We start from the raw sequence: 26,489 nt of genomic DNA on the forward strand, positions 1-26,489 counted from the left end.
AAAAACAGCCCCCCAACCCCAACTCCCAGTTGCTTTAAAAGAAAAAAACTGTGCACTGCATCACTGCGTCACAATAATGGAAAAACCCTGGATTTTAGAGTCTGACAAACCTGAGTTTGAACACCATGATCTAACAATGTGATTTGTGGCAAAGCGTTTACCACTCTGAGTTTCATCCTAAAACTTATTGAAAGACCTAAAAGGGATAATGCTCATAGAGCAACCAGCACCACCTGTTCTAATGACAACCTTGATTCAGCATCAGCCCTAATGTTTCCTGATGATTCCCCAAGAATATGTGAATATAGAATCTACTGATTTCTCCTGACAAGGGTCTAAACTTAGGTATCTAAACATCAGCCCCAAATTCCTTTTTGTGTTCCCCATTTGACTCCAATGTGCAAAGAAGGAACTATCGTGCAAAACAAGAATGATCTGAGAAGATAAGATTTCTCCTTCACAGCTCTCAACTTCTAAAAATAACACAGGGACCCTGAGCATCATTTTTGTCATGTAAAGTGATGCAGGTACATGTCCACGGGGGCTGACAAAGCTTGCTTCCACAGTAAAATGTGTGCACCTCTATGAGTCCCTAGGCACCCCTTAGTTTTCCAGGTAGACAAACAAGCACAATTCCAATAATACTCAAGATGAATTTGACATACTCCAAACGATAGTGCTATTCTCCCAATTCCTGTGCTTCATATTTATTTCTGCATTGATCCTTCAAATTATCCTGTCGTAAAGTATGTAGTCCTCATTATGGATTAATCAAAACAAAACACTTAATACATTCTCTGTTGCCTTTTGTTCAGAACCTTCCCAAAGTATTTCTGTTTACCATCAGGAGGCCATGGATAACTTTGTGAGGTCAGCTAATGCTCAAATGTATATATTTGTATCAGCAACAGATATATCAGCTGAAAAAGACAAACTTTAAAAGCACTAAGAAAGCATGATATTTAAAGAAATAGGAAATCTGTTAGGAAGAAAAATGCCCATATGAAGGTGAGCATATCATTAGCCTGCCCCCATTCCTCTGCATAAAATCAACTTTCATGCATTACTTTTACCCAAACTAGCAAGTAACTACATACAATACTAAATCGGTACATACTTGATTTAGTTTACTAACCAGGTCAGCATTTCAGTAACTCAACAACTTTAGTCAGGTGACTTTCATCCCTCACAGTTCATCAAAATCACCTGAAGTTAAACAGATAGAAAGGTATAGAGATAAGGAATGAAAGGATGAAGAACTAGGATCCCACCCCCAACCCCAAGGATGATTTAATGAGGATCAGGTAGAACCCAACCACCAGTACTTTTTAAGCTCCCCAGCAACTTCTAATGTATAACTAGAATTGAGGATCACCACTTAGTCTTTGGTTTTTCAATCACTTTAAGCAAGTGGAGACTTTTTTTTCTTTTTGGAAGTTCCCAGGCTAGGAGTCAAATCAGAGCTGCAGCTGCAGGCATAGCCAGAGCCACAGCAACAAGAGATCCAAGACACACCTGCAGCCTACACCTCAGCTTGTGGCAATGCCAGATCCTCAACCCACTGAGCGAGACCAGGGATCAAACCCACATCCTCACAGACACTATGTTGAGTTCTTAATCAGCTGAGCCACAATGGGAACTCCAGAAACTACAGACTTAAAACACATATTGAGATTATAGATTATTTCTTCCTATTTCTTTAGTCTTTTCTGAACTCTCCACCTTTTTAACAGTGAGCCTGCATTGCTATCAGTAAAAAAATTGTGGAAAAAAAAAATTTATAGGAGTTCCTGCTGCGGCTCAGTGGTAATGAGCCCAACTAGTATCCATAAAGATTCAGTTTCAATCTCTGGCCTTGCTCAGTGGGTTATGTATCCTGCGTTGCCATAAGCTGTGGTATAGGTCACAGCCCTGGCTCAGATCCTGCATTGCTGTTGCTGTGGTGTAGACTGGCAGCTGCAGCTCTGAGTCAATCCCTGACCTGGGAATCTCCATGTGCCCTAAAAAGAAAAGTTTTTAAATTAAAAAAAAAATTATAGAAAACCAGCATTCACAAAATGCCAAGAATAACATAGAATCAGAAAATACAAGAGTCATGTAAGCACATACTTGCATCCATATTCTTATTCAATGTCCCCCTCTTCCTACAGCGTTGATTCAGTGTCAGACAGGCTATCATCACAGAAAACAATCATTATCAAATTCATAAATTCTATAGTTCTGTTGAGAGAACACATATTTGCCACCTTAAGTCTGGGGTTTTCAACCCTCCAGAATCTAACTGGCTGCCCATTGGAATTATGTACAGAATTCTGAAAATTCCCCCAGGCCCTAGCCATACCCCAGACCAATTAATCAGAACCTCTGGGCTGGGACCCAAGCAACAGGTTTCTTGTTTGTTTGTTTTTTAATATCCCCAGGTGATTCCAACATGCAGCCAAGGCTGGGAAACATTGGCTTAAAGAGTTAATTAATACTTGTCTCTAGAGATAAGCTTCTGCTGGCTTAAAAGCACAATACCTTGAAATTCTAACACTGGTATAATGTCAAAAAATGGTCATTTGTGAATATGCATTGATATTCAATTTCAAGTTACCAAGGAATAAAAATAGGACACTAAATAATAAATGTGTTCACCATTCACTCTCCCTTTTAATTGGAAATAAGCCACCATCTTCTACATTTAAATGCAAGAAGTTCTGAGAACACTGTTATATTCCAGGCACATATTCTGACCAAGAGATGAATATGGACAAGACAAAATTGGATAAAAACTGTTTTCACAGATGCTACACTTATTCTACCCAAGTAGGTTATTATTCTCGGGGTAACTGTGCTAGCTAGAAGTCAGACTGTACTCTCATATTGCTTGAGATTCTTGGATGAAAGGCCTAGATGCTGGCCATTTTTCTTGTATATAAAACTAAAATAAAAGTGCATCTTCTCAACTTTTTTTTTAGGGCCGCCCTTGTAGTACATGGAAGTTCCCAAGCTAGGGGTCGAATTGGAGCTACAGCTACTGGCCTACACCACAGCCACAGGAACTCAAGATCTGAGCCCCATCTGCGACCTACACCACAGCTCATGGCAACACCAGATCCTTAACCCACAGAGCAGGACCAGGGATTGAACCCGCATCTACAAGGATGCTAGTCGGTTTATTTCTGCTGAGCCACAAGGGGAACTCCAACTTCTTTTTAACTTTTAAGAAGCTCTATGCTGTTGGATTATTCTCGTTGTGTACCCCCAAGGCCTCCTTTCCTCTCTTACTGAGGAAACTAGTGCTTTGTTTTGGTGCACATCTATTCTGCTCTCTGAGGTAAGAATCACCCCACAAACAACACTTACTTCCCTGCCTAAAGATTTTCAGACCCAAGCAGCAGAGAATTTTAATAGTATGCAAAATACTGCAATTAAACAGCTTTTATTAACAAAGGCTATTTTAATGGACAAAACTTCCATTTTCAGAGTTGAATGAAATAAACACACATAAGTAACGTGGAAGTTCTGGAAAACATGGAAGTATTATTAAATGAATTCAAAAAGTCTATGAAATTCTTCTAAAGAAATGGATTCGTCCTTTCCTACTTGCAGGCATTACATGTTTGTATTCTGAAGCACTCTAGGATTCTCAGCAGAGTGGCCTTTCCCTTCTCAGTCTCAGGAAGGAATGGTTTATGTGCATTCTTTTGTTCTTCGAGGCAAAAGCACAGGTGAAGTCAAGAACAGGGTCAGCAGCCAGAGAACGGATGCATTCCGCAGCACAAAGATTAAAGGCCAAACTTAAAGAGCGCAAAAATAATGAAAACAGTAGGTGGTTCCTATCTTCCTAATTAAAATGAGTAAATCCATTCAACAGTATTTTATTGAGCACCTATTGTATGCAATGCACTGTACTATGTACTGGAGATAGAAGTCAGAACAGTCTCTGCTTCCCTGGAACTTAGGAGTACAAGGCGGACAGAAAATAAACTGGTTGCCATAAAATTAATTGCTTTTTTTATGACAGTGATAATGCAATGAGGCAGCAATGCAGGGTGACAGGGAGCATAAAAAAGGGACTGACCTGGTCTGGGAAGTCAGAATAAGCTTCTCTGTAGAAAGGACCCTTGTTCTGGGGTCTAAAGAATGAGGTGGCAGCTGGTTAGGCAAAGAAGGGGTACATTTTGTGGGCAAGGAACTGGAAGGTCGGTATAGCCCTGCTGCAGAGAGGGGAAGCACAAGGTAAGGCTGGCAAGGCAGCCGGGTATCAACAGGAAAGAAGTCCTGCTCCAGACTTGGTGAGTCTGAAGACCTGAAGATATCAGTGGAGCCATCGGGTAGGAGGATGGACATGTGGGTATGACATAAAGAGGGGCCATCTAAGCCAGGAACACACTATTGGGAGCTACTGGTGTAGGTGGGAGTTGAAAGTGTGAGTGGGTGAAAAACACACTAAGCAAGGAGCTTTAAATGTGAAAAAATCTGAATATCCCTTTAAAGCCAACAGTGTGAACCTGTAATAACACAAACCTACCTGCTGAAAGGAAAGAGTCCTAAGAAAACAAACTATCACAGGTCTATTGGGATGACTTTCACATACACAGTAAAAAGGAACAAAATGCAATTTTTCATCTTTGATGGACGGGAGATAGGAGGGTTCTGTGATTACAAACACACTAATAATTATTACTGGGGTCCAAGAAAAAATACTGGCTCTTTTGTATAACCAAATTAAATAATTATGCTGCCCTGGAAGAACCCTTAATCTACCCGTGGAAAGACATTTCATCCTCCCGTCAACCTCTGTGCATACATTAGGCACAGAGTAGAAAAGACAATTGGGAAAATGAGAGAGCAGAGGAAAATTAATTATAATTATGGAAATGCAGCTTAAAGAACAAAGGCTTAAATTTGTAACACAGGTCTAAGGGGATATAATTCTCAAAAGTAACCACTTAAAACATGAGAAGTCTGCAAATCTAAAGGAAAAGTCGACTGTTTATTAGATCTAGTTCTTCTTTCTAATTTAGTAATTAGAAAATTGGTATTCATTCCCAAGCATAAAGAAATGAAACAATCAAGGGCTTTTTTTGCTTGGCTGGAGTCCCAACGGCTAAGGTTTAAGAGAATTTGAGAGTCTATTGGGAGAGGCCAGCCAAGGATATCAGCTAACACAACAGACTTATTCCAGACAGTACCTAAAGTTAAAGCTTCACTGCTAACTTCTTATCCACCTGAGCTTCCCAGGTCCCCAGATCTGCAGAGTGCCATTTCGCACCGAATCCAGCCGAATCTTTTCATCCACTCCATCATTACAGAATGTAAACAACCTCCACATGGACAGCATGACAAAAAAGAACACAGAGAGAGGATTCAGTTACCAAGCAAAATCCCATCGAGTTAGATTTCCGATAGGGAAAAGAGGATGAGATATCTCACTATGGATTTTTATAAATCTAGATCACTGCTTGGTTCTGATCAATCCAGCTGCACAATCTTGCAAGAAGAGTAACAGTAACTGGAGTTCCCATTGTGGCTCACCAGTAATGAACCGGACTGAACCCGACTAGCATCCATGACAACACAGGTTCAATCCCTGGCTTTGCTCAGTGGGTTAAGGGTCCAGCATTGCCATGAGCTGTGGTGTAGGTTGCAGAAGCAGCTTGGATCTGGTGTTGCTGTGGCTGTGGTGTAGGCTGGCAGCTGCAGCTCCAATTTGACCCCTAGCCTGGGAACTTCCATACGCCTCAGGATTGGCCCTAAAAAAAAAAAAAAAAAAAAAAAAAAAAAAAGAATACCAGTACCTTTAGGGAAAGGAAGTCACTCTAATTCAAAATGTTAGAGGACAAGGACCAGCCTGGAGTGGCTTTAGAGGGCTTCAAGGAGAACTGTTGGCGTAAGGAGGGTGGGATTCCATCCAATCAAAATAACTTTACCTGAGGTCCTATGACGTGTACAGCTCAAGTGCCTGGAGTGGCACAGACAGTAATAAGAAGAAGCACCCCTCACTCCCATGGACAAGCAGGGGAAGGTCTACAAGAACAACTCAGAGGCTTCCTAAGACTCGTGGGAGCAGTCCCCACTGCAGCGTGAGAAGAGAGAGAGACTGAGGTCAGCAGGTCTGGGAGGAGGACAAAAACATCTTCATGCCCAGCCCATCCTCCACAGCCTGCAGCAGCCTACGTAACTCCCCGGGTGGATATTAGAGAAAAGGCAGGGACTAAACAATTGCCCAAGAGTGCTCAGGGCAAGGGAAGCCAGGCCTCAGCCAGAGGGAATTAGAAACAGACAATGGGTGGGGCTGGAGGGAGACAGCAGGTCCCCTCTGAAAAGCCCTTGGTGACAGAGGGGTTCAAGGTGAAATCAAATGTCCAGGGAGGATGGAACCAGAGAAAGATCACCTCTCTACCACTGGCATACAAACAGGTGCTGGGGTGTGGGTCAAAGACCTCTGCTTCTGCTTCTCCTCCTCGTACCTGCATCTGAGGATCTAGGCCTTGAATTCCCCTTCAAAGGGAAGAACTACAGCAGAGGCAGGTGAACCCCTGCCCCAACTACCAGCAGCCAGTTCAAGTCTGTGTGGGAGGTAAGAGAGGAGATGGGACTTAAGTGAGTTTGAGATTCATCTTTTAAACTGGATTAGATCCTCAGTAGCTGTAAACAACCAGAAAGTAATAGCATCTGCCCAGGATGCTGCCAAATATTTTCTTTTTTTTTTTTTTTTTTAAGAGCCAAATAGAGGCACATGGAGGTTCCCAGTCTAGGGGTCTAATCTGAGCTACAGTTGCCGGCCTATGCCACAGCCACAGCAACTCAAGATCCAAGGCTCATCTGCGACCTACACCACAGCTCATGGCAACATCAAATCCTTAACCCACTGAGCAAGGCCAGGGATTGAACCTGCAACCTCATGGCTCCTAGTCGGATTCATTTCCCCTGCACCACAACAGGAACTCCCTGCTGAGTATTTTCGAAAGTATTAGTTGAGAAAAATAAAACAATTTTTTGGATGTGTTACACTAAGTTGAGAATGCTCAATAAACCAGTTACAAATGGAATACCCATCATGGAGAAAGATCCAAAAAAGAAATGAACTTTACGTGTTAAATAAATAAATAGCATTTCACTGACACTTTCATTGAGAATTTTCTCTATCTCCAAGAGATGGAGAAAGAACACATGTTCCCCAAAGGTTATAGAATAAGTTTGCTTCATACCAGCTCACAATAAAGTTTGTGTTCTAACCTAAAGTATCCACTTGTGTAAGGCCTGAATGGCTGGCTCTGATTTGTTTTGGGCAAGGGAAGGAGAAAAGCACATAAATCAATTTGGTCAGTTACTTCACAGCAAATTCCCCAATTAACCACTGTTTACAAGTGGCCTAAGGAGGGGAGGTAGAGAAACAACAATTTCTTAACAGTTTACCACTTAGAAGTTTAGAGGTCCTTTGTCCTAAATCGAAGCATTTTGCTGATGTGGTAGCTTAGTCCCAAGGGAACAGCTCATCCAGAGCAACCCAGCGGGAGGGTGGCCCCTGCAAGAGGCCACATCTGGGTCAGGCCTTGCCTCTCCCTACAGAGCCTTCACTGCCTCTGGCATGTTTGCAAGATGCCCCTGAACATCACGGACCTGAAAAGATCCCTGGCCACCAGACACAAAACATGCCTGGTGGCCAGGCATGTTTTGTTTCAAAAACAAAGTTGTCTTTGAAATTTTTTCCATGCAGTGTTTTTCTCCAAGACATTATACTTTTTGGGGGTTTGGGGGTGTTTTTTTTGGGGGGGTGGCCTCATCTGTGGCTTATGGAAGTTTCTGGGGCAGGGATCAAACCCAACCACTACAGTGACAATGTCAGATCCTTAACCTGATGAGCCACAGGAGAACTCCATGAGACAATACTTTTGATCTTAATGACGCTCACAAAAGCCTATCATTGCATTAGTAGGAATTCTCTGTGCACCAGTACTTTTCTGGACCTAGAAGAGGATGTTTGTACAGTCATTGGCTTGAAAAGGTAGGTTTTGACTCAGTAAAGAAGTTAACACTCTAATAAAAAAAATCTAGCATTTTTTATTACTAGACCCCTAAAGCAGGAAGGCTGTTGAAGTCATAACTTGCTAATAAACTGGCCTAAATTAATGAGAACCATAATTCACTTCTGCATAATTTCATTCTCCTTTCATATTTACCAGACAGGATCTGGCATTCTTCTTTCTCTTTCCAGCAAGGATGGAATTCCAGTGAGGGAACGTCTTCATTCTTCTTTTTTTTAATATAATGACATCTGTCCCGAAAGCTAACCAGTCCTAGCCACTGGTCTCTACATGGTGGGGACTCATGAGCGTGCACACACATACACGCACGCACACACACACATCTCCCTAAAGGGAAATGTTGCTCTTTGCCAGTGCAAATGTTTACAGTCAAACAAGAATCTTACTCCCATTCACTACCAACTTGCCAGCCTCCCTTTCCCACATTGTGGCCTAATAGGACACTTCTGTTCAGCACAGATCCTGTTTGACTACACAGAGACTATAATGTCGCTGCTCGAAGAAACTTTGGATTCTGGAAAAACTCTCAAATTAGAAATAGGGAAACTAAGGTCCCCTAGGTGACAAAGGCTACACAAGTGGGTAGTAAGCCTGGAGAAAAAAACTAGTCTCTGGATCCATTCCAAAAGACTTGACTTTACAAACTAGCAGTCTGGTTTCTATCCTCACATCACCGACTCAGCCTCTGGCCAGGAAGGGAAGGCTGGGTAAAATGTAATGATTTAATTAATTGTTAGTTTCATTAACAGATTTTTGTGAAGCAAAGTAAAAGTACATGTAAGGCATTTTTTGGCCACACCCACAGCAAGTATAAGGTCCCCAGCCAGGAACTGAATCCAAGCCACAGCAATGACCAACACCAAATTCTTAACTGCTATGCCACCAGGAAACTCTTATAGAGGATTTTTTTTTTCTTTTCTTTTTAGGACCAAACCCTTGGCATATGGAAGTTCCCAGACTAGGGGTCAAATCAGAGCTACAACTGTCAGCATACACCACAGCTCACAGTAACACCAGATCCCTGACCTACTGAACAAGGCCAAGGATCGAACCCACATCTTCATGGATACTACTCAGATTCATTTCCACAGATCCACAACAAGAACTCCCCCATAAGGCACTTTTTAAAAAGACATACTATATAAATATTTAATAAGAGATCTAGCCTTAATTTTAACCATAGATAGTAAGAGATACTTGTAATTCAATTCAAAACCTCTCTAGTCTAGATTTGTCTTGGCCATTCAGAAACATTCACATAGTAACATGACAACAACAGAAATAAATTTCAATATAAGAAGTTGGGGGATACCATAATAACTTACAGAAAAGCAGTAACTTTTTCCAACATCGTAATTATATCCAGCAAAGCATGTTAACAATAATTAGGTGAACACCAAGTCTATTCCATTAAGGAACGCAAACGTTTGAAAAAGCTTATGTGCATTAGAAATTGTCTGTATCAATTGCAAATACACTGATTACTGGTTTAAGAATCTATGTCCCAGAAGTTCCCGTCATGGCACAGTGGTTAACGAATCCGACTAGGAACCATGAGGTTGCGGGTTCGGTCCCTGCCCTTGCTCAGTGGGTTAATGATCCGGCGTTGCCATGAGCTGTGGTGTAGCTTGCAGACGCAGCTCAGATCCTGCGTTGCTGTGGCTCTGGCGTAGGCCTGCGGCTGCAGCTCTGATTCAACCCCTAGCCTGGGAACCTCCATATGCCGCAGGAGCGGCCCTAGAAATGGCAAAAAGACAAAAAAAAAAAAAAAAAAAGAATCTGTGTCCCAAGCAGGTCAAGACAAAAAAAAAAAATGCTGCAATTCATGAACCAAGAGAAAGAGCTAAGGGCATAGGTAGTTTTCAAATAAGAATAACTCATGACAATATAAGCCATTAAAGCAAGGTTCATACTGCACATTCTTTGTCCAAGTTTTTTCTACCAAACATATTAAAACAAAAGCCAGCTGGAGGAAAACTCTAGCAATCGGCTTCTTTGATACGCTCACAATCCCTTTGATTCCTCTGGATTCAACAGATTCCCTAAAAGCCTGGGCAAAAGACAGACAGGTGGAAAACATGAAAACAGCTCATCATAATTCCTATCAGAGGTCCTCTTCTCACTGACTCATAATTAAGTCAATTCAACCAGCTCATGCCTGTTGGCCAGCATTCACCATTTCCTACTTCTCTGAGATATTCCTTCCTACACCAGGATTGTTGCAAAGATGAAAGAGTAGACAAAGGACGAGACAGAAACAAACCATTAATGTTTCTCCTTGGTTTGTGGGATTCTGGGTGATTTTCTAAATTGTCTCCAACAGGAACATAATTCCTCTATACTCAGAAAATGAGGCTGTGAATATGCTTTATGAACTGTGAAAGCATAACCAAACATTACATTTTTATTTTTAATTTTAGTGACTGTTATGGCCCACCTAGACCTCATTTTAACACAGTTCTTTCCTCCTGGGGATACTGGCTGGCATGATTTGCACAACCAAATCTGCATATTCTAAAAGTCTATTATCTTGCAGAGGAAATGGTTCTTTTCTGTTTGTAATGGAAGGGGTTTGTTTCTTTTTGTTTCGATTGATTTGGTTATGTAAAGAGAGGTGTTCTTAGACAAGCAAAGCCCCAATAGAAATCTGACATTTCTGACCAAATAAATGCATCCTGTCCCCTCTCTTCTCTCAGTAAGGTTCTGAAATACTCTACAAAGGTATTATCACTAGTGCTCCCTCAGCTTAAAATATACCAAGATACCTCACAACTCTCCATTAAGTTAAATAAATTCCTATCTTAATAGATATGAATTTTCCGCAGAGGTAAATAAAGAGAAAGTGCAGAAGCATCATTCTTTTCTAAATTACATATCCTTTGGCATAGAGAGCTAAAATGTTATTTTGCACTATCAGAAATATTTAAAGCTATTGCTTGATTATAAATGAATAGAATCATAATTCTAATTGGCTTTAATCCTTTTAATCTTGGGAAGATTTGATATCACTAAATCCTCTCAAAAGAGTAATTCTTAAATGTTAGCAGTAACCAATTCCTATTTTAAGCATTATACTGCCCCCTTGTGTCCCTCATGATGAGTAACAAGATAGCTCACAAAACTGCAAACAGCACCTCTCAATTCTCAGAAATATTTCAATGGACTCTCAGAGACCAGAACTAGAAAGAACCTCAAAAATCATAGAGACCAGCACACTCATTTCACAGAAGAGAAAACTAAGATCCTGCAAGATTATATAAATTGGTTGAGATCAGACACTGCCAGTTAATTTTCGGTTACTTGCAGAGCAAATACTATTGTCTAGAACTTAAACCTCTCAGAATGTTAATTTCTCTACTGAGGTGGAGATGGAGTCTGAAAGAAAATTGTGGGGTTCTGGAAGAGTTCAGCAGAGGTGAATTTGATTTTGGATCACTGCTTCGCAACCTCCCCCAAAGCCTGTTTCCCCATCCTTCTGTAAGATGGATGAGTAATAACAAATGCCAAGGTGTTGAAAGGATTCAATAGGACCATGTTCCTCAAGCCCTCAGCAACTGTCTGCAATACAGTAATTCACCAAGTGGTAACACAACTACAGAAATACATAGGAAACTGGTTAGAGACTTCAAGAGCTCCAGAGAAAGGTAATTCTAGAATAATGAGTAAAGGCATCAAAATCTGGACTTTTTCGAAATAGCATACAACTTGGGAAAAGATACAGCTAGTTGTTAGAACCCCTGTGTTTCTTTGGTCATACTTATTCTTTCTTTTTTTTATTACTATTATTATATTTTTTTTTATTTTTAGGGCCACACTCGCAGCATATGGAGGTTCCCAGGCTAGGGGTCTAATTGGAGCTACAGCTCTTAGCCTACACCAGAGCTTACTTTACACCAGATCCAAGCCATGTCCAAAACCTACACCACAGCTCACAGCAATGCCGGATCCTCAACCCACTGGGCAAGGCCATGGATCAAACCCTGACGGTTCCCAGTCAGATTCATTTCCACTGAGCCACGACGGGAACTCCCTATTCTTTCTTAATACAAGTAAATCAGTAACAGAAAATACCACATAGCACACACTGTCTGAGAGATGAAGCAGTGAATAGAGTCCTTAGATGAGGATAACAGGAAAACAAAGTAGAATTCAGTACCAGCATGTTAAGTCACCATTTCCTCATCTCCTTCACTAAGAGGCCTTTACCACTGCAATGCCAAGAGAGCCAGCCTAGAAGGGTGAGGCTGGAATTTGAGAACTGACCTTTCTAATAATTAGCTGTGTCAACTTGGGCTGGTCATTTCATCTCTGCTTCCCTTTCCTGACCTGTAAATGAAGCCATCCTCCATCTAGCAAAGTTCTATACTGAGGGTGTCTAATGAATGTGAAAAGACACTGTAAACACTCAAAATACATAGGATTAAACTTATCTGAAAGCAATTTTAAAAATTAAATCTGTCATTTAATTAGGGAAGAAAAAATAAACTTAGAAAGTTTAGCTTAAGTTACAGGATTCTGATAAACAGCATTCTACTCTCTGGGAAATCTCTCTTCCCTCAGCAATTCCACCAGCTTTTGAAGGAGATCACTCCAAAAATTCTGCCATCACATAAATCTCTGGCTCTAAAGTAAATTTCACTCAAGGGCATCCTGATATCAGGATTGACAGAGCTTTTCTCTGACTGTATATCACAAAACAAATATGTTGGCAGGGTAAAGGCAATTCGTCTTAGTCTGCCATGAAAATGACTAATGTTGATTATCCTCTGATGTGCAACTGCAGCCACCCACCCTGATAGATATGGTTAAATGCTGAGGGCTGCTGTTTTTATACGGGGCTTGGTAGAAAGCACACACCAAGCTGGTGGGTGATAAGCTCTGACTGATGATCCTCCCATATTAACTGAACACTACCTGTGGGTCTAGCCCCCCAAATTTCAAACATCGGAAAGGGATGTTACTGGACTTGACAATGTAGTAGACAAGGAAAGACACTGACATTAACTAATTTGCCAGGTGGAAAGTGATGAAGCTATTATGGTTGTTGAGTCAGGGCACATTGCTTCCAACGGTGGGGAATGAATGAGTCGTGGGGCTTCTTGGGTAATTTTTCATCAACGAGTTCATTCAAGTGCCTGGTTCAACCCAACAATTACACCGTATTTGCCGCCAGAGTGCTGGAATAAAAGTGCTGTCAGAAACAGAATAAAAGATCCAACCACGAGAGTAGCAACGGGAGCTCACCATGAAACAGACTGTTGTCCACCAGAAAGTGCCTGCGGTACTGCACACAGTTCCTTTTCTCCAAGTTCCAGTAACTCATTGTCAGAAGATTTCTGGCACAGCATCAAAACCCAATTGCCCTGTCAAGGGAAAGAGAACGAGACAAAAATGAAGAGAACAGCAGCCACACGCCCCCACTAACGGCACAATGCCGTTAGTCCCGGGGAACCAGGGGCTGGCACAGGGGGCCCGCAATCCTCCAGGTCCAAGAAAATTCCCCACAAGTTGGCCTGGGGGTAGGTGGTGATGTAACATACCACAACAGCTTTTTCAAACAGCACCTTTCACCCTCAAAGTTACCGGCCGGCTGTCCTCAGGGAAAATCAATCCACTATCAGGGAACAAGTTTCAGAACTGGTTTAAGCACTCCAGGCCTTGCCCCAACCTCGGCCAGGACTCAAACCAGTCAATGCTGGTAACTTAGCAGGAAATTTCAGGCGCAGGAGGCCAAGTGACCAGAAGGTTCATATCCAGTTCCCGACTCTGGTGTCAGTACCACTCTGGTGGACTACATACATGGCCAATTCATGGAAATTTTAGAGATGGTAATGGCATCCACATGGCCACAGGTCAGGCAAACACAGTAACAAAGCCTGCCTCCCTCTTTTGGATTCATTATCAGGGTCCATTTAGGACCACAAGGCCCTAAGTCTGCCCTCGCCAAACTCCAGAGCTGTGTGAACAAGCAGTGGGCCTGCTCCTTATAAGGTTTGCCCCTCCACAGAGAAGCAGAGTGCTAACCAGAGCAAGGACTTGAAAAGCAGAGAACCGAGCTGATGAATTAAACTCCTCCAAGAGCTGATGGGCATAACCCCGAACAAGGCTCCCTTTGTTCACAGGATTTGGCTAAAGCAACTTTTCAGAATTCCAATTTCTTTTCTTGTCACAGAATAAAGCCAGGCAAAACCAAGGATGGCTGGCCTGGTGGAAAACCACAGGTGGGAAACAATTTGTCATCTGTCCTATTAGGGCAATCTAGAGTTTTGTAAAGGCTCTCTAGGATAGAGTCAGTAAAAGTCAGTGAAAATATATATATATATATATATAATAAATGATCAGAGCTGTGCCTACCCATTAATGGAACCATTATTGGTGCAGGTTCCTAAAGCTTTTGCCAGAACTTCTCCTTGGCTCCCTAAGCCTCATTCTTCATCCTCCCTCCCCTAACTGCAACCTGTTCTACCTTTTCTGTGGCTCCAGGCCTGACTCCCCCTTCTTCTTACCCCATCACCACCTGGCTAACTCTGGCCGCTTCTCCCACTCCCTCAGGCTGAGGATGAGTCCCATCATGCTAAGATAAAAATCATCCATGGAACCAACTGTAAAATATGACAGAAAACAGGTGATTATGGAGACAACTCTCCCTGCTCTATCCCCGTCCAATACTGCATACTATAAAGATCTCTTCTTTAAAAAAAAAAAAAAAAAAAAAACATAGTTTAGTTATATAAATATATATGGTCATCAATTTATAAAAGCTCAAACAATAATGAAATTCATCAATAAAAATGTTTCATCAAAAAGCCCCTCTTCCCTCATTTCACATCCTTTCCCTGGAAGGGCCACTTTTTGGTGTGCCTCATTCCAGTCTTTTTTATGCATTTATTTATACATATCTTTATTATTCAATTTTTAAGGCAAGTTTTTAACAAGAATATCTTTGTACAAGAATTGGAAATAATTTTTAGTAATATCAGTAGTAACTATTTCCTGCAAAAGTATATTCATGATTTACATTAGAAATATTTTAGGCCACATGGAATTAAGAAGAACTCTGTATTCATGCTAATTTTTCCTTACTAACAATCTTTTCATTTCATGTGTCATTCTTTATTTTGCCCTCTTTGTTCATCCTCAACCCAAGGAAGAAAGTTAGTGGAATCAGAAGATGAAAGAATAAGGTGTATTTGTATATATGTTAACAAAACACATGGACATATTTGTCTCTCATTTGGCCCTTCCTTTTAACCAAATGAAAGAGAGAGGAGGAGGTCAGAGTAAGTGACTCACCCATGCTTTTAGGAAAAAGGAGCAATGGGACCTGAAATCATATCTTCAGATTACAAACTGCTGGGTAGGTGTTTTTAAGGAGAGGAGACTCAGTTTAAGTGGCTGAGCTAGAACAGAAACGTATAAGTAATTGAACACTATGGTCATCAGGCTATGTTAATTACTGGCATCTCTTACCCTATTTTGGTTATTTACTGACATGTCTTACCTCCCCTGGCATCTGTTTGCTACTACAGAGCAGGCAGTAAGCCACCTCTGAGGGCCAGACATGAGCTGCACACACTACAGGCCCTTAGTAAACATCAGTGACACCTTTGTATTATGCCCCATTTCCTAGACCCTCCAGTCAGAGGCTGAGAGAAGGATGTGCCTGTTCTGAACTCCAGAATCAGGACAAATGACTCCAAAATTTAGAGATACTGGAGATGGAAATAACAAATGGAGTTAGTAGGGCTGAGGTAGAGAAAGTCAGCTGTATAATAAAGCCAGCCTTAACTGCAACCAGACTTAGAGGAGCCAGGGGCCCAGTGTTCATCAAGGGGAAGCAACCGAAAGGGACCATAGAAACCAGCCAAGCCAAATCGCATATGGTGTAGCCAGAAGGAAACTGAGCCCCAGAAAGCATGTGTAACTTGCAAGATAGCACTGCTAGCTATTAGATAAAGCTAGCAGGAACCCCAATCTCAGTGGTCCCAAAGCAGGGATATTTTGAGTGTTCCATGATCCCATTTATGTGAATATAATGGGTGAAAATATATACTAAAATATACTTTACTATTGATTTACTATTTGCTATTTGATATATGTTACATTTGGAACTCTTTGGGGGGGGGGTTCGCACCCATGGCACATGGAGGCTCACAGGCTAGGCGTTGAATCGGAGCTATAGCTAGCAACCTCAGATCCGAGCCACATCTGTGACCTACACCACAGCTCACGGAACACTGGATCCTTAACCCACTGAGCAAGGCCAGGGATTGAATCTGTGTCTTCACGGATACCAGTCAGATTCGTTTCCGCTGAGGCACGACGGGAACTCCTGGAACTCTTTATAGAACATATAGATCCCCAATCTTTGCAAAAATTAGTAAGTGACAGTGCCTAAGGAACATCACACAGAGAAAAACTCATTAAAATTAGCTGCCTTCAGAACAAGGTTAATACGGATTTTTTTTAGTGGATAGTAAAGTTATAGGAAATGCTATATATATATATAAATACTTTATCTTTAACATTTTTATTCACTTTTAGAGCTTGAAACATGCAGAGAAGCTAAAAAAATTTACATAGTGATATTACTCATTACCCAAAGACAACTACCATGGACACTAAGGTCTTTAAAAAAAAAAAAAACAAACACAAACTAAATCCTATTATTTTAAAGCCTATGTTTTTTTTCATTTTTAAGCTTACTAATATATTGTGACATTCTAGCCATACCAATGAATATATTTCTATACAATATACACATAATTTGAAAAATCAATTGTAATCAACTCTACTCAAAGACTCCAAACTCCAAAAACAAGAAATAAAAGAAGCCAAGTAAGCAGAGAGGATTCATCAGATAAACTAAAAATATCTAAAAAATTGAAATGTTCCTAAGATCATTTTGTAAGTGATTTAGTAAATTTATAATCGTTCTACATTTCTCTATTTTTGCCATTTTTATCTGTAGGTACGTGACCAAAGTTGTCAGTGTCAAACAACAGGCCAGACATAAAACTGTGGCAGCAGGACTCCACCAAGAAAGAAAATTTTAGAAATCCAAAGACACTTTTTGGAGTCTCCGTCACGGTGCAGTGGAAACAAATCCAACTAGGAAACATGAGGATGCAGGTTCGATCCCTGGGTTAAGGATCCAGCTTTGCCATGAGCTGTGGTGTAGGTCAAAGACACAAACTGGCTCAGATCTGGCACTGCTGTGGCTGTGGAGTAGGCCAGCAGCTCTAGCTCTGATTAGACCCCTAGCCTGGGAACCTCCATATGCCGTGGGTGTGGCCCTAAAAGACAAAAGAAGGAAGGAAGGAAGGAAGGAAGGAAAGCAAGAAAGCAAGACACTTTTCACTAAGAAAAGCAGGAACTATTTTGATGAATAAGCATTTGTCAACGCCTTTAAAACGCCACAAAGGAAGGAAATCCTTCACAGCAGCAGCTGTGACTTCATCCACTATGATGACTACTCACCACAGCCACAGCCTCTCCTCTGACACCTTTCCTTCCATAAAAGCCAACACTCCCAACTCCACTCCTTTACATTCTTTCTTAAAAACAGTATCTCTAAAGTCCCTAAGCAAAAGCTCACAGTGGCAGCCATCCGCTGGTTTTCCTTCAAAAAACACCTTCTCCCACTCTCTGTCCGTGAGATTTAGCTGGTGTCAGCTCCATCCCAACTTGGGTGGGCATGTGACTCAGGTCTGACAAATCAGAGAAACGCCTTCCCACAGACCACAGTACAAGAGGTGCACAGGGCCCGTCTGACCACTGAAGAGTCAGGCATGGATGTCTGAGCTGCTGGAGAAAAGAAACTTTCTTGGACTCATAGTTGTGAGGCTGTGAAGTCGAGAAAAGAAACTTTCTTGGACTCATAGTTGTGAGGCTGTGAAGTCGTAAAACCTAGAAACCTAAAACTCCCGGCAAATGTCTTGTCACCGAAAAGGGCGGGGCGGGGGCGGGGGGCGGGGTACTGTGCAAGACTGAATCCAACCAAGAGGACTGAAGATAAACTTGGTCCTACTGATATCATTTAAGGTGAAGTCAGATCTCTCTCTGTACTTTTTAGTGAAACGAGCCAGTACATTCCTTTTCTTTGTTTCGTTTTGTTTAAGCCATATTGAGTTGCATTTTCTGCCACTTGCAACCAAAGAGTCCTGATTGATGAATTGTGCTGGCAAAATGTAAAGAGAACACACTGGGCAGTCAGGAGCTCCCTATTCTGGTTTCAACTCTAACAATTCACTCACTGAGGGACCTTGGGCAAGTTTTTTTCAGCTGATCCTCTGAGTTTCAAAATATGACTCTGCATTTACTTGGGCTTTCCCTACAGATACTCTTTCAAGTCCTTGTTCTGGGAGTAAAGGATTTTCTCACACCCCTTGAAGGTGTATTTAAGCAGAGCAAACCCTGAAATCTTTTCTTTTTAGAAGTCCCTTAGCTGTTTTTACATGTGAGGCAAATCTATATCATTGCTTTCACATGCATTTTATGGAACACGATAAATCAGTTCAAGCCACTCGAATGGCTTAATAAACCATTGGAGTTCCCATCGTGGTGCAGCAGAAATGAATCCAACTAGGGATCACAAGGTTGCGGGTTTGATCCCTGGCCTCGCTCAGTAAGTTAAAGATCAGGCGTTGCCGTAAGCTATGGTGTAGGTCACAGACGCAGCTCGGATCCCGTGTTGCTGTGGCTGTGGTGTAGGCCAGCAGATGCAGCTCCAATTAGACCCCTAGCCTGGGAACCTCCACATGCTGCAGGTGTGGCCCTAAAAAAAAAAGATAAATTACTTAAGTTCGTATGTGGAAATCGGTTATAACACTATGCCAAAAGAAAAGAAGGTAGGAAAACATTAAAATAGAACTTTGCAGGAGGGGAATATATGTGTGTGTGTATATATATATACACCACCTACTGATATAGGCATCTGTAGGTGCCTATACCACAGCCACAGCAGTGCTGGATCCAGGCTGCATCTGTGACCTACATGGCAGCTCACGGCAATGCCAGAGCCTTAATCCACTGAGCGAGGCCAGGGATCGAACCTGCATCCTCATGGATACTAGTTGGATTTGTTACCACTAAGCCATGATGGGAACTCCCTTCTTTACATTCTTTCTTTCTTAAAAATAATATATTGGGAGTTCCTGCTGTGGCACAGTGAGTTAAAAATCTGACTGCAAGGGGCCAGGTCACTGTGGAGATGCAGGTTCCATCCCGGCCTGGTGCAATGGGTTAAAGAATCCAGTGTTGCCACAAGTGGAGCGTAGGTTGCAGCTGCAGCTCAGATTCAATCTCTGGCCTGGAAACTTCCATATGCCACAGGCGTAGGCCATAAAAATAAAATATTTTAAAAATATATATATTTGTAAATCACTTTATGGTTTTTATAATATTTCTATTTATATCTTGTCTTTTTAAAAAATAACCCTTACAAGGGCCCTGTAGGTCATGCATCATTAGCATGAGTTCAAACAGACTAATAGGAAATTGTAAGTTGCAAATTCATGTCTTCTGGCTCTAAATTTACTGTCCCAGTTCCATATCTACACTCTCTCCGGCTGTGTTTCCTCCCTGACACTCTGCTTTGCTGTGGAAAGAGCCTAGAGTTGTATTACTCATGATAGACAAGATTAATTCTTCCCACCTCCACCACTCAATTTAACTCCATTATAGGTGGAGTTCCCTGGTGGCCTAGCAGTTAAGGATCTAGTGTTGTCACAGCAGTGGCTTAAATCATTGCTGTGGCTCAAATTCATTACCCAGCTCAGGAACTTCTGCATGCCTCGGACACAGCCAAAAACAAAAATGAAAAAAACGAAATAAGCAAACAAACAAAAAAAAAAACCCTCCACTGTGCACCAGTGAAGAAGGGACAAGAGATGATTAAACAAAACATTCAAAAAATGCTTAACTTTGTCCCTCTATCCAGGAGCCTTTGGCATATACAGATTGGAGGGGATCCGAGCAGTGTCAGTCCTTTGAGTATCAAATGGTGGGAGGTTTCTTGGCCATGAAATTTGAGTGAGCTACTTGGACCAAGTTCAGAAACACCAAGTCCAAATTTTCAAGCCAGACATCATTGTGGGGAAACTGTCTGAGGGGCTCATGTGATTTCCAAACTGCTAACAACAGGGAAGAAAGCTATAGCCAGAAATCCAAACAATGCATGAACTCACCCTGTTGTTGGAAAAGGAGTAACTAGCTCATAGCATGTAGTAAGGCATCAAGAGGTAATGGAAAAATGTCTGACAGGCAGTCAAGAGACCAGAGTTGCAGCCCAGTCCCCCTTTAAACAGTGTCAGGTAAATCTCTTCACTCTCCTGTGCTTAAGCTGCCTCACCTATGGAACGACAACAACAAAAAAGAGATGGTGGTGAACGAGATGCTCTTTCAGAGCTTCCAAACTTAATATTCCACATTCTATTAACAAGAACTATGGGCAACCCCCCCAACCCCCTGCTAATATCTGCATTCATTCATGTTTAATTATAAATTAAAATAGCCCTGAGAAACCAGAGTTAATTCCCATTAGTACAGCCTTTAACTCATAAGGAGAAGTGCCCATTTCCTTCTCTTTAAGCCTCGCTGAGACAAAAGACATAATTAATAGGCTCTGACAGTAATATTCATAAAATAGTAAGTGCTCAGAAACAGGAAGGCAGAGGGGGAAAAGGTCCCCAAACTGTGTCCCGCATCACACAGCCTCTGACACAACACGTTTGGCAATTCCTGAACCAAGGTCTCCCTAAAGGTTAAGATTCAAACTCAGTCCAATTAAAAGCTAAGATTTCAAAAACAGCTCCTCTTCTCTCATTTCTCCACTAATTTTAAGACAAACAAATCAAGAGAATTACACAGTGCAAGGAGTGGGGGGGGGGCGCACAGCTCCTGTCCGTGGGTCCAGACCTCAACTAACAGGTTCTAAAACAGCTCAGGCGCCTGAGCCAGTGGGGCCTCACTCCTCTCTGCAGATGGCAGCTCACTGTCCTCCCCGCCCCTCCGGTTTCCCCCCTCCCCCATTATAAGCCCCCTCCTCCACTTCCCACAGGTTTCCAAGCACTGACAAACTGGTTGTTAAAGGGCTCTGCAAACAGCCTAATTCCACAGCCAGCCCCCTCCCAGCTATGTACACACAAGAAAGAAAAGAGTACTTTGTCCATTTTTTTAAGACTTACAGGGGACACCACTAAACAAAGTTCCTGGTGTATTTTCTTTCCTTTAAAGTGATCAGGAACTGAAAATGCTCTGAGCTAAACTGAGCAGTAAGATACAATCACCCTCCAAAGACATGTGGATGCTTCCTTCATTTGAAAGGGTCATAGTATATGCTGTGTATTCAGTGCTTGAAAGAGTTCGTACCTTTTGGTTCAGTAATTCAGCTGCCAGAAATACCTCAAAAAGAAATAAAGATACAAACATATACACAAGAAATATTTACTGCATTATTTTTTTATGATGCAGAAAAATTAGAACACTAAATAGCCAACTATTAGGGTAGCATCAACTGCAGAGTAGTTATTAACAATTGGCGTTGCAAAAACTTTGTAAATGAGCATGGAAAATGCTTGTGATATGATGCTATGTGGGAAAAAAACTAGGATATAGTATGCTATCAACTATCAAAAGCAATATTGCATAAAATTATGGATCTTGATCTTAAACAGAATGCTTTAATGTTTCACAAGTATAATTTTTGCTCTAGGTTATTTGTAAATATTCTTTATCATGTTAAGAAAACTCCCTTCTAGTCTGATTTTCTGAACAGATTTTTGCATAATTTGATATTAAACATAACACTTCCTGTGTCTACTGATATCATATGTCTCCATTAATCCATTAATATGAATTCTTTAATGTTAAATCAACCTTGCAACTACAAGATAAATCCAATTTGTTCATAATGTATTATCTTTTAAACACATTGCTGGATTTGGCTTGCTCAGATTTTATTATTTTTTACATGTATATTTCTAAGTATGTAAATTGGGCCTATAATTTCCATTTCTCATATTATTCTTGACAAGTTTTTATATTGAGCTTATGTGTTTCTATTTCCTGTCATGATTTATGCAAGCCTGAAATTATTTTTTCCTGGATTCCTTGGTAGAATTTGATCATAAACCCACATAAATTCTGACCTTCCCTTATGGGGAAATGTTTGACTACTGCTTTAATTTAAAAATTACAGGATTGTTCAGTCTATTTTTTCTCATTTAGTTTTGGTAAGTTATACTTGTCTAGAAATATATTCATTTAACTTTCAAATGTTTCAGCATAATGTAGCTCATATTTTTTAATATCTGTAACATCTGCTTTTCCATTCCTAGTATTATTTGTGCTGCTCTTCTCTTTTGAAATGTCTCAGGTGTTCATCAGCATTGCTAGCTTGTTCCTGTCCTGGCTCAATGGAAACGAATCTAACTAGTATCCATGAGGATGCAGGTTCGATCCCTGGCCTCGTTCCTCGAGTTAAGGATCTGGCATTGCCATGAGCTATGGTGTAATTCACAGATGCAGCTTGGATGCTGTGTTGCTGTGGCGTAAGCCAGCAGATACAGCTCTAATTTGACCCCTAGCCTGGGAACCTCCATATGCCAAGGGAGTAGCCCTAAAAAGACAAAAACAAAAAACAAAAAAAAATTGATAGCTTTTACCAGGAACTATCATTTTTTATCCCTTCCATTAAATAATATGGAATTATTACTGTTATTTCCTTACATCTATTTTCTCTGGGCCTATTTTCAATCTTTTCTAACTCTTCAAATTCAATGTGTAGCTAATTTTCAGGCCTCCTCCTTATAATCATTTATAAACACTTTAGCTGCTTACCCGAACCCCAAGTTTCAATACTTGTATCATTCAGTTACAGATATATTCTAATTTCCATTGCAATTTCTTCTTTGATCCAAGGTTCATTTTGAAACATATTTCTATAATCATTCATAGTCATCTTTTGTTACCAGTTTCTAGCTTAATTGGATTGTGGTCACACTTCTGGCCTGTATGAGACCAATTGTTTGCTTTTAAGACTTGATGACATAGTTTGGGTCATGGGTGCTTCATACGGAAATATGGAAGGTCCCAGGCAAGGGACTGATTCGGAGCTGTAGCTGCCAGACTACACCAGACACAGAAACACCAGTTCTGGGCCACATCTTCAACCTACACCACAGATCACAGCAACGCCAGATCCTTAACCCACTGAGCAGGGCCCGGGATCAAACATGCATCCTCATGGATACTAGTCAGGTCCATAACCCGCTGAGCCACAACCTCAAGAGAACTCCTGAGGTTACTTTTTATAAATGTTCTATGTGTATTTGAAAATAGTATTTATTCTCTGGTTTTTTGAGATGCAAGGATTTTCACATGTAGATCAGCTCAAACTTACTATATTGTTCAAATCTTGTATGTGGTAAATGATTTTTCCCCATTTTATCAGGTACTAATGAAGCACACTAAAATATCACTAATAGTAACACAAATATAGTGTTTCTCACTGTAGTCCTCTTAATTTCTGCATAATATATATTGAGATATTATGCGGTGCATACAAGTATTTTTTCTAAGTTAAAGCTTTCGAACCAATATGACCCTCTTTTATCTCTAAAAATGCTTTTTTGACATTTGTCTGATTCAACATTGCCAGTTTGTTTTTAATCACGTTTCTTTTTCTATAATTTTACCTTCACCTTTCTGTATTCTTATATTTTAAGATGTATCTTTTATAAACAGCAAATAGCTGAATTTTCACTTTTCATCTAGTCTAACAATCTTTGGTTCTTTTAGATTATAGTTACTGTAATTTGAATTTATTCCTATATCTTATTTTGTGATTGTTACTTGTCTTGCCTGTTCTATATTTTTTCTCTCAACTTCCTCGACTTCAAGATTTATTAATTTTCTCTCTTCAGTTTTCCCTGCTAGAAAGTTAGTCATTCCTGGAGTTGCCGTCATGGCTTAGCGGGTTAGGAATCCAACTAGTATCCATGAGGACTCAGTTGCAATCCCTCGCCTCGCTCAGTGGGTTGAGGATCCAGCGTTACAGACTCGAGTTGCTGTGGCTGTGGTATAGGCTGGCAGCTCCAGCTCTGATTCAACCCCTAGCCTGGGAACTTCCATATGCTGTAGGTGCAGCCCTAAAAAAGAAAAGGGGAAAAAAATGTCAGTCATTCCTTTACTAAATTTTAATAGTTGCCTTAGAAACTGTAACATGTGCACTTTAACTTCCTCCCAAACCATACAGGAACTTTAGAAGACGCTGACTCCTTTTGCTTCTCCAACTTATGTCACTTATTTCTCATTCCCAAGGAAGACATATTATCACTTCATAGTCAATGTGTGTTTTACTCACAAATTTCCCTTTCTTTGCTCTTCATTTCTCCTTTCTTCTTCTTCTTTTTTTTTTTTTTTTTTTTTTTTTTTTTAGGGCCACACCTGCAGCATATGGAAGTTTCTAGGTTAAGGGGTGGAATCAGAGCTGTAGCCACTGGCCTACTCCACAGCCACCCAACACAGGATCTGAGCCATATCTGCCGCCTACATCACAGCTCATGGCAATGCTGGATCCTTGACCCACTGAGTGAGGCCAGGGATTGAACCTGTGTCCTCATGGATATTAGTTGGGTTCGTTAACCCCTGAGCCATGACAGGAACTCCCATTTCTTCTTGTTTCTGAGATCTATTATCTGATAATTTTCTTATGCCTGAAATGTATCCTTTTGATGAAGATCTGTTAGAATACTGTTTTTCTGAGAGTCTTTGTCTCTGCTTTTTAAAGATATCTTTCGATGAAAATTGAGTTCCAAGCTGATAATTTCTATCAGTACATGAAATTTAATATTCTACTGGCTTCTATTGTTGCACCATCAGGATAATTTGTCATGTCTTTGAAAACAAGCTGCCTCTTTTCTCTGACTCACTTAAGATCTTTGCTTTATCTTTTGTGTTCTTCAATTTAATTATATTTTGTCTCTGTGTGGATTTCTTTCTCTTTGTCCTAATGGAATTCAGATGACTTAATGAATATATGAAGTGATGCTATTTATTGGTCCTTGAGAATTCTCAGTCATTCTCTTTAAATGTTGCCTCTTCCCATTTTCTCTCTCCATCTGAAATTATAATTCGACTTATATTTAATCTGAATCTTTCTGAAATTAGAATTAAATTCACATTAAATCTGAATCCTGAAATTAGAATTAAACTTATGTTCAATCTGAATTCACTATCTTCTACATGGATTAACCTTTCTTTTGAGTTTTTCATTGCTTTGCCTCTCTGCTGCCATCTTAAAATTTTCTTCAGATCTATCATTCAGTTAACAATTTGTTCAGCTTGGGTTAATCTGTTGTTAAATCCATTCACTGAGTTATTCTCAATTTTTGTTTTCAAGTTCTATTTGGTTTTCTCAAATCAGTTCAGTTAGTCTTCAGAGTTTCTTATTGTCAACTCTTATCTTGTGCTTAGTAATTTTTTTAAAACTGTGAGATACTTATTTTCCTTCTAATTTCATTGGTAGGAATTATTTGAAGTCTAAAATAAAAATAGATTCCTCCAAAAGGGGGAAAATTGGTGTTTGCCTGGTACCAGGGACACGTGAAATGTAAAAACTCTTTAAATCAAATTTTCATCTTGAGGTTTTTTTTGGCCACTTAGTTATTATAATTCCAGATGCATATCTATATGAGAGCTGACTCAGGATAGCAAATTTTCAGGACCAAATAATTAGGATCTGCTCAGAACTAAGATTTTTGATAGGTGATTTTCCTTACAGTCTTAAAGGGATGGAAAAAGGGCAGATAAGTTTTATTTTTTATTCTAACTTACCTTACAATGAGGGAGAAGCCCTTTGAAATCCTAGCTTTATGACCAAAGGGTCCCTCAGAAATCTTTCCCTGTGCCCTCAGGCCATGAAAGCAGAAGTTCAAGTTAATCTGGTTTGGCAAATGTCCTCAAGGCAAAACACGAACTTTATTGCTCAGTAAACCCCTCTTCACTTAGCCTTTGGCCTGAATATTCATTACTTTCTTACAGGTTCATTGCATTTAAGAAAATCATCTTCCTCTTGTACCCAACATTTTCTTTCTTTTTTATTTTTTATTTATTTATTTATTTTGGTCTTTTTTGGCATCATATGGACATTCCTAGGCTAGGGGTCCAGTAGGACGTGTAGCTGCCGGCCTACACCACAGCCACAGCAACTTGGGATCCTAGCTTATAGCCACACGAGATCCTTAACCCACTGAGTAAGGCCAGGGATCAAACCTGCGTCATCATGGATGCTAGTCAGATTCGTTTCCACTGAGACATGATGGGAACTCCTACCCAACATTTTCAAATTGTTTCAGCAGAAGTACTGGTGAACTATATTGCTCAAGACAGAATTCAACCCCGGAAATTCACATTCAAAGCCACAGAAACTTGCAGTCTGACAGCCAAATC

General features: G+C 40.6%; 1 protein-coding gene across 1 annotated transcript in view; it reads right to left on the reverse strand.

Annotated features, from left to right (window-relative positions):
* Nucleotides 1-26,489, reverse strand: part of PLCH1 (phospholipase C eta 1) — a 235,674-nt gene that overhangs the window by 190,903 nt on the left and 18,282 nt on the right. The window contains exon 2 of the mRNA XM_047785222.1: nt 13,281-13,399. Coding sequence (XP_047641178.1) covers nt 13,281-13,359 — 79 coding nt within the window. The 5' untranslated portion in view covers nt 13,360-13,399. The remainder of the gene's footprint in view (nt 1-13,280; nt 13,400-26,489) is intronic.

The sequence above is a fragment of the Phacochoerus africanus genome, chromosome 1 (assembly GCF_016906955.1).
Source record: "Phacochoerus africanus isolate WHEZ1 chromosome 1, ROS_Pafr_v1, whole genome shotgun sequence".
Classification (NCBI taxonomy): Eukaryota; Metazoa; Chordata; class Mammalia; order Artiodactyla; family Suidae; genus Phacochoerus; species Phacochoerus africanus.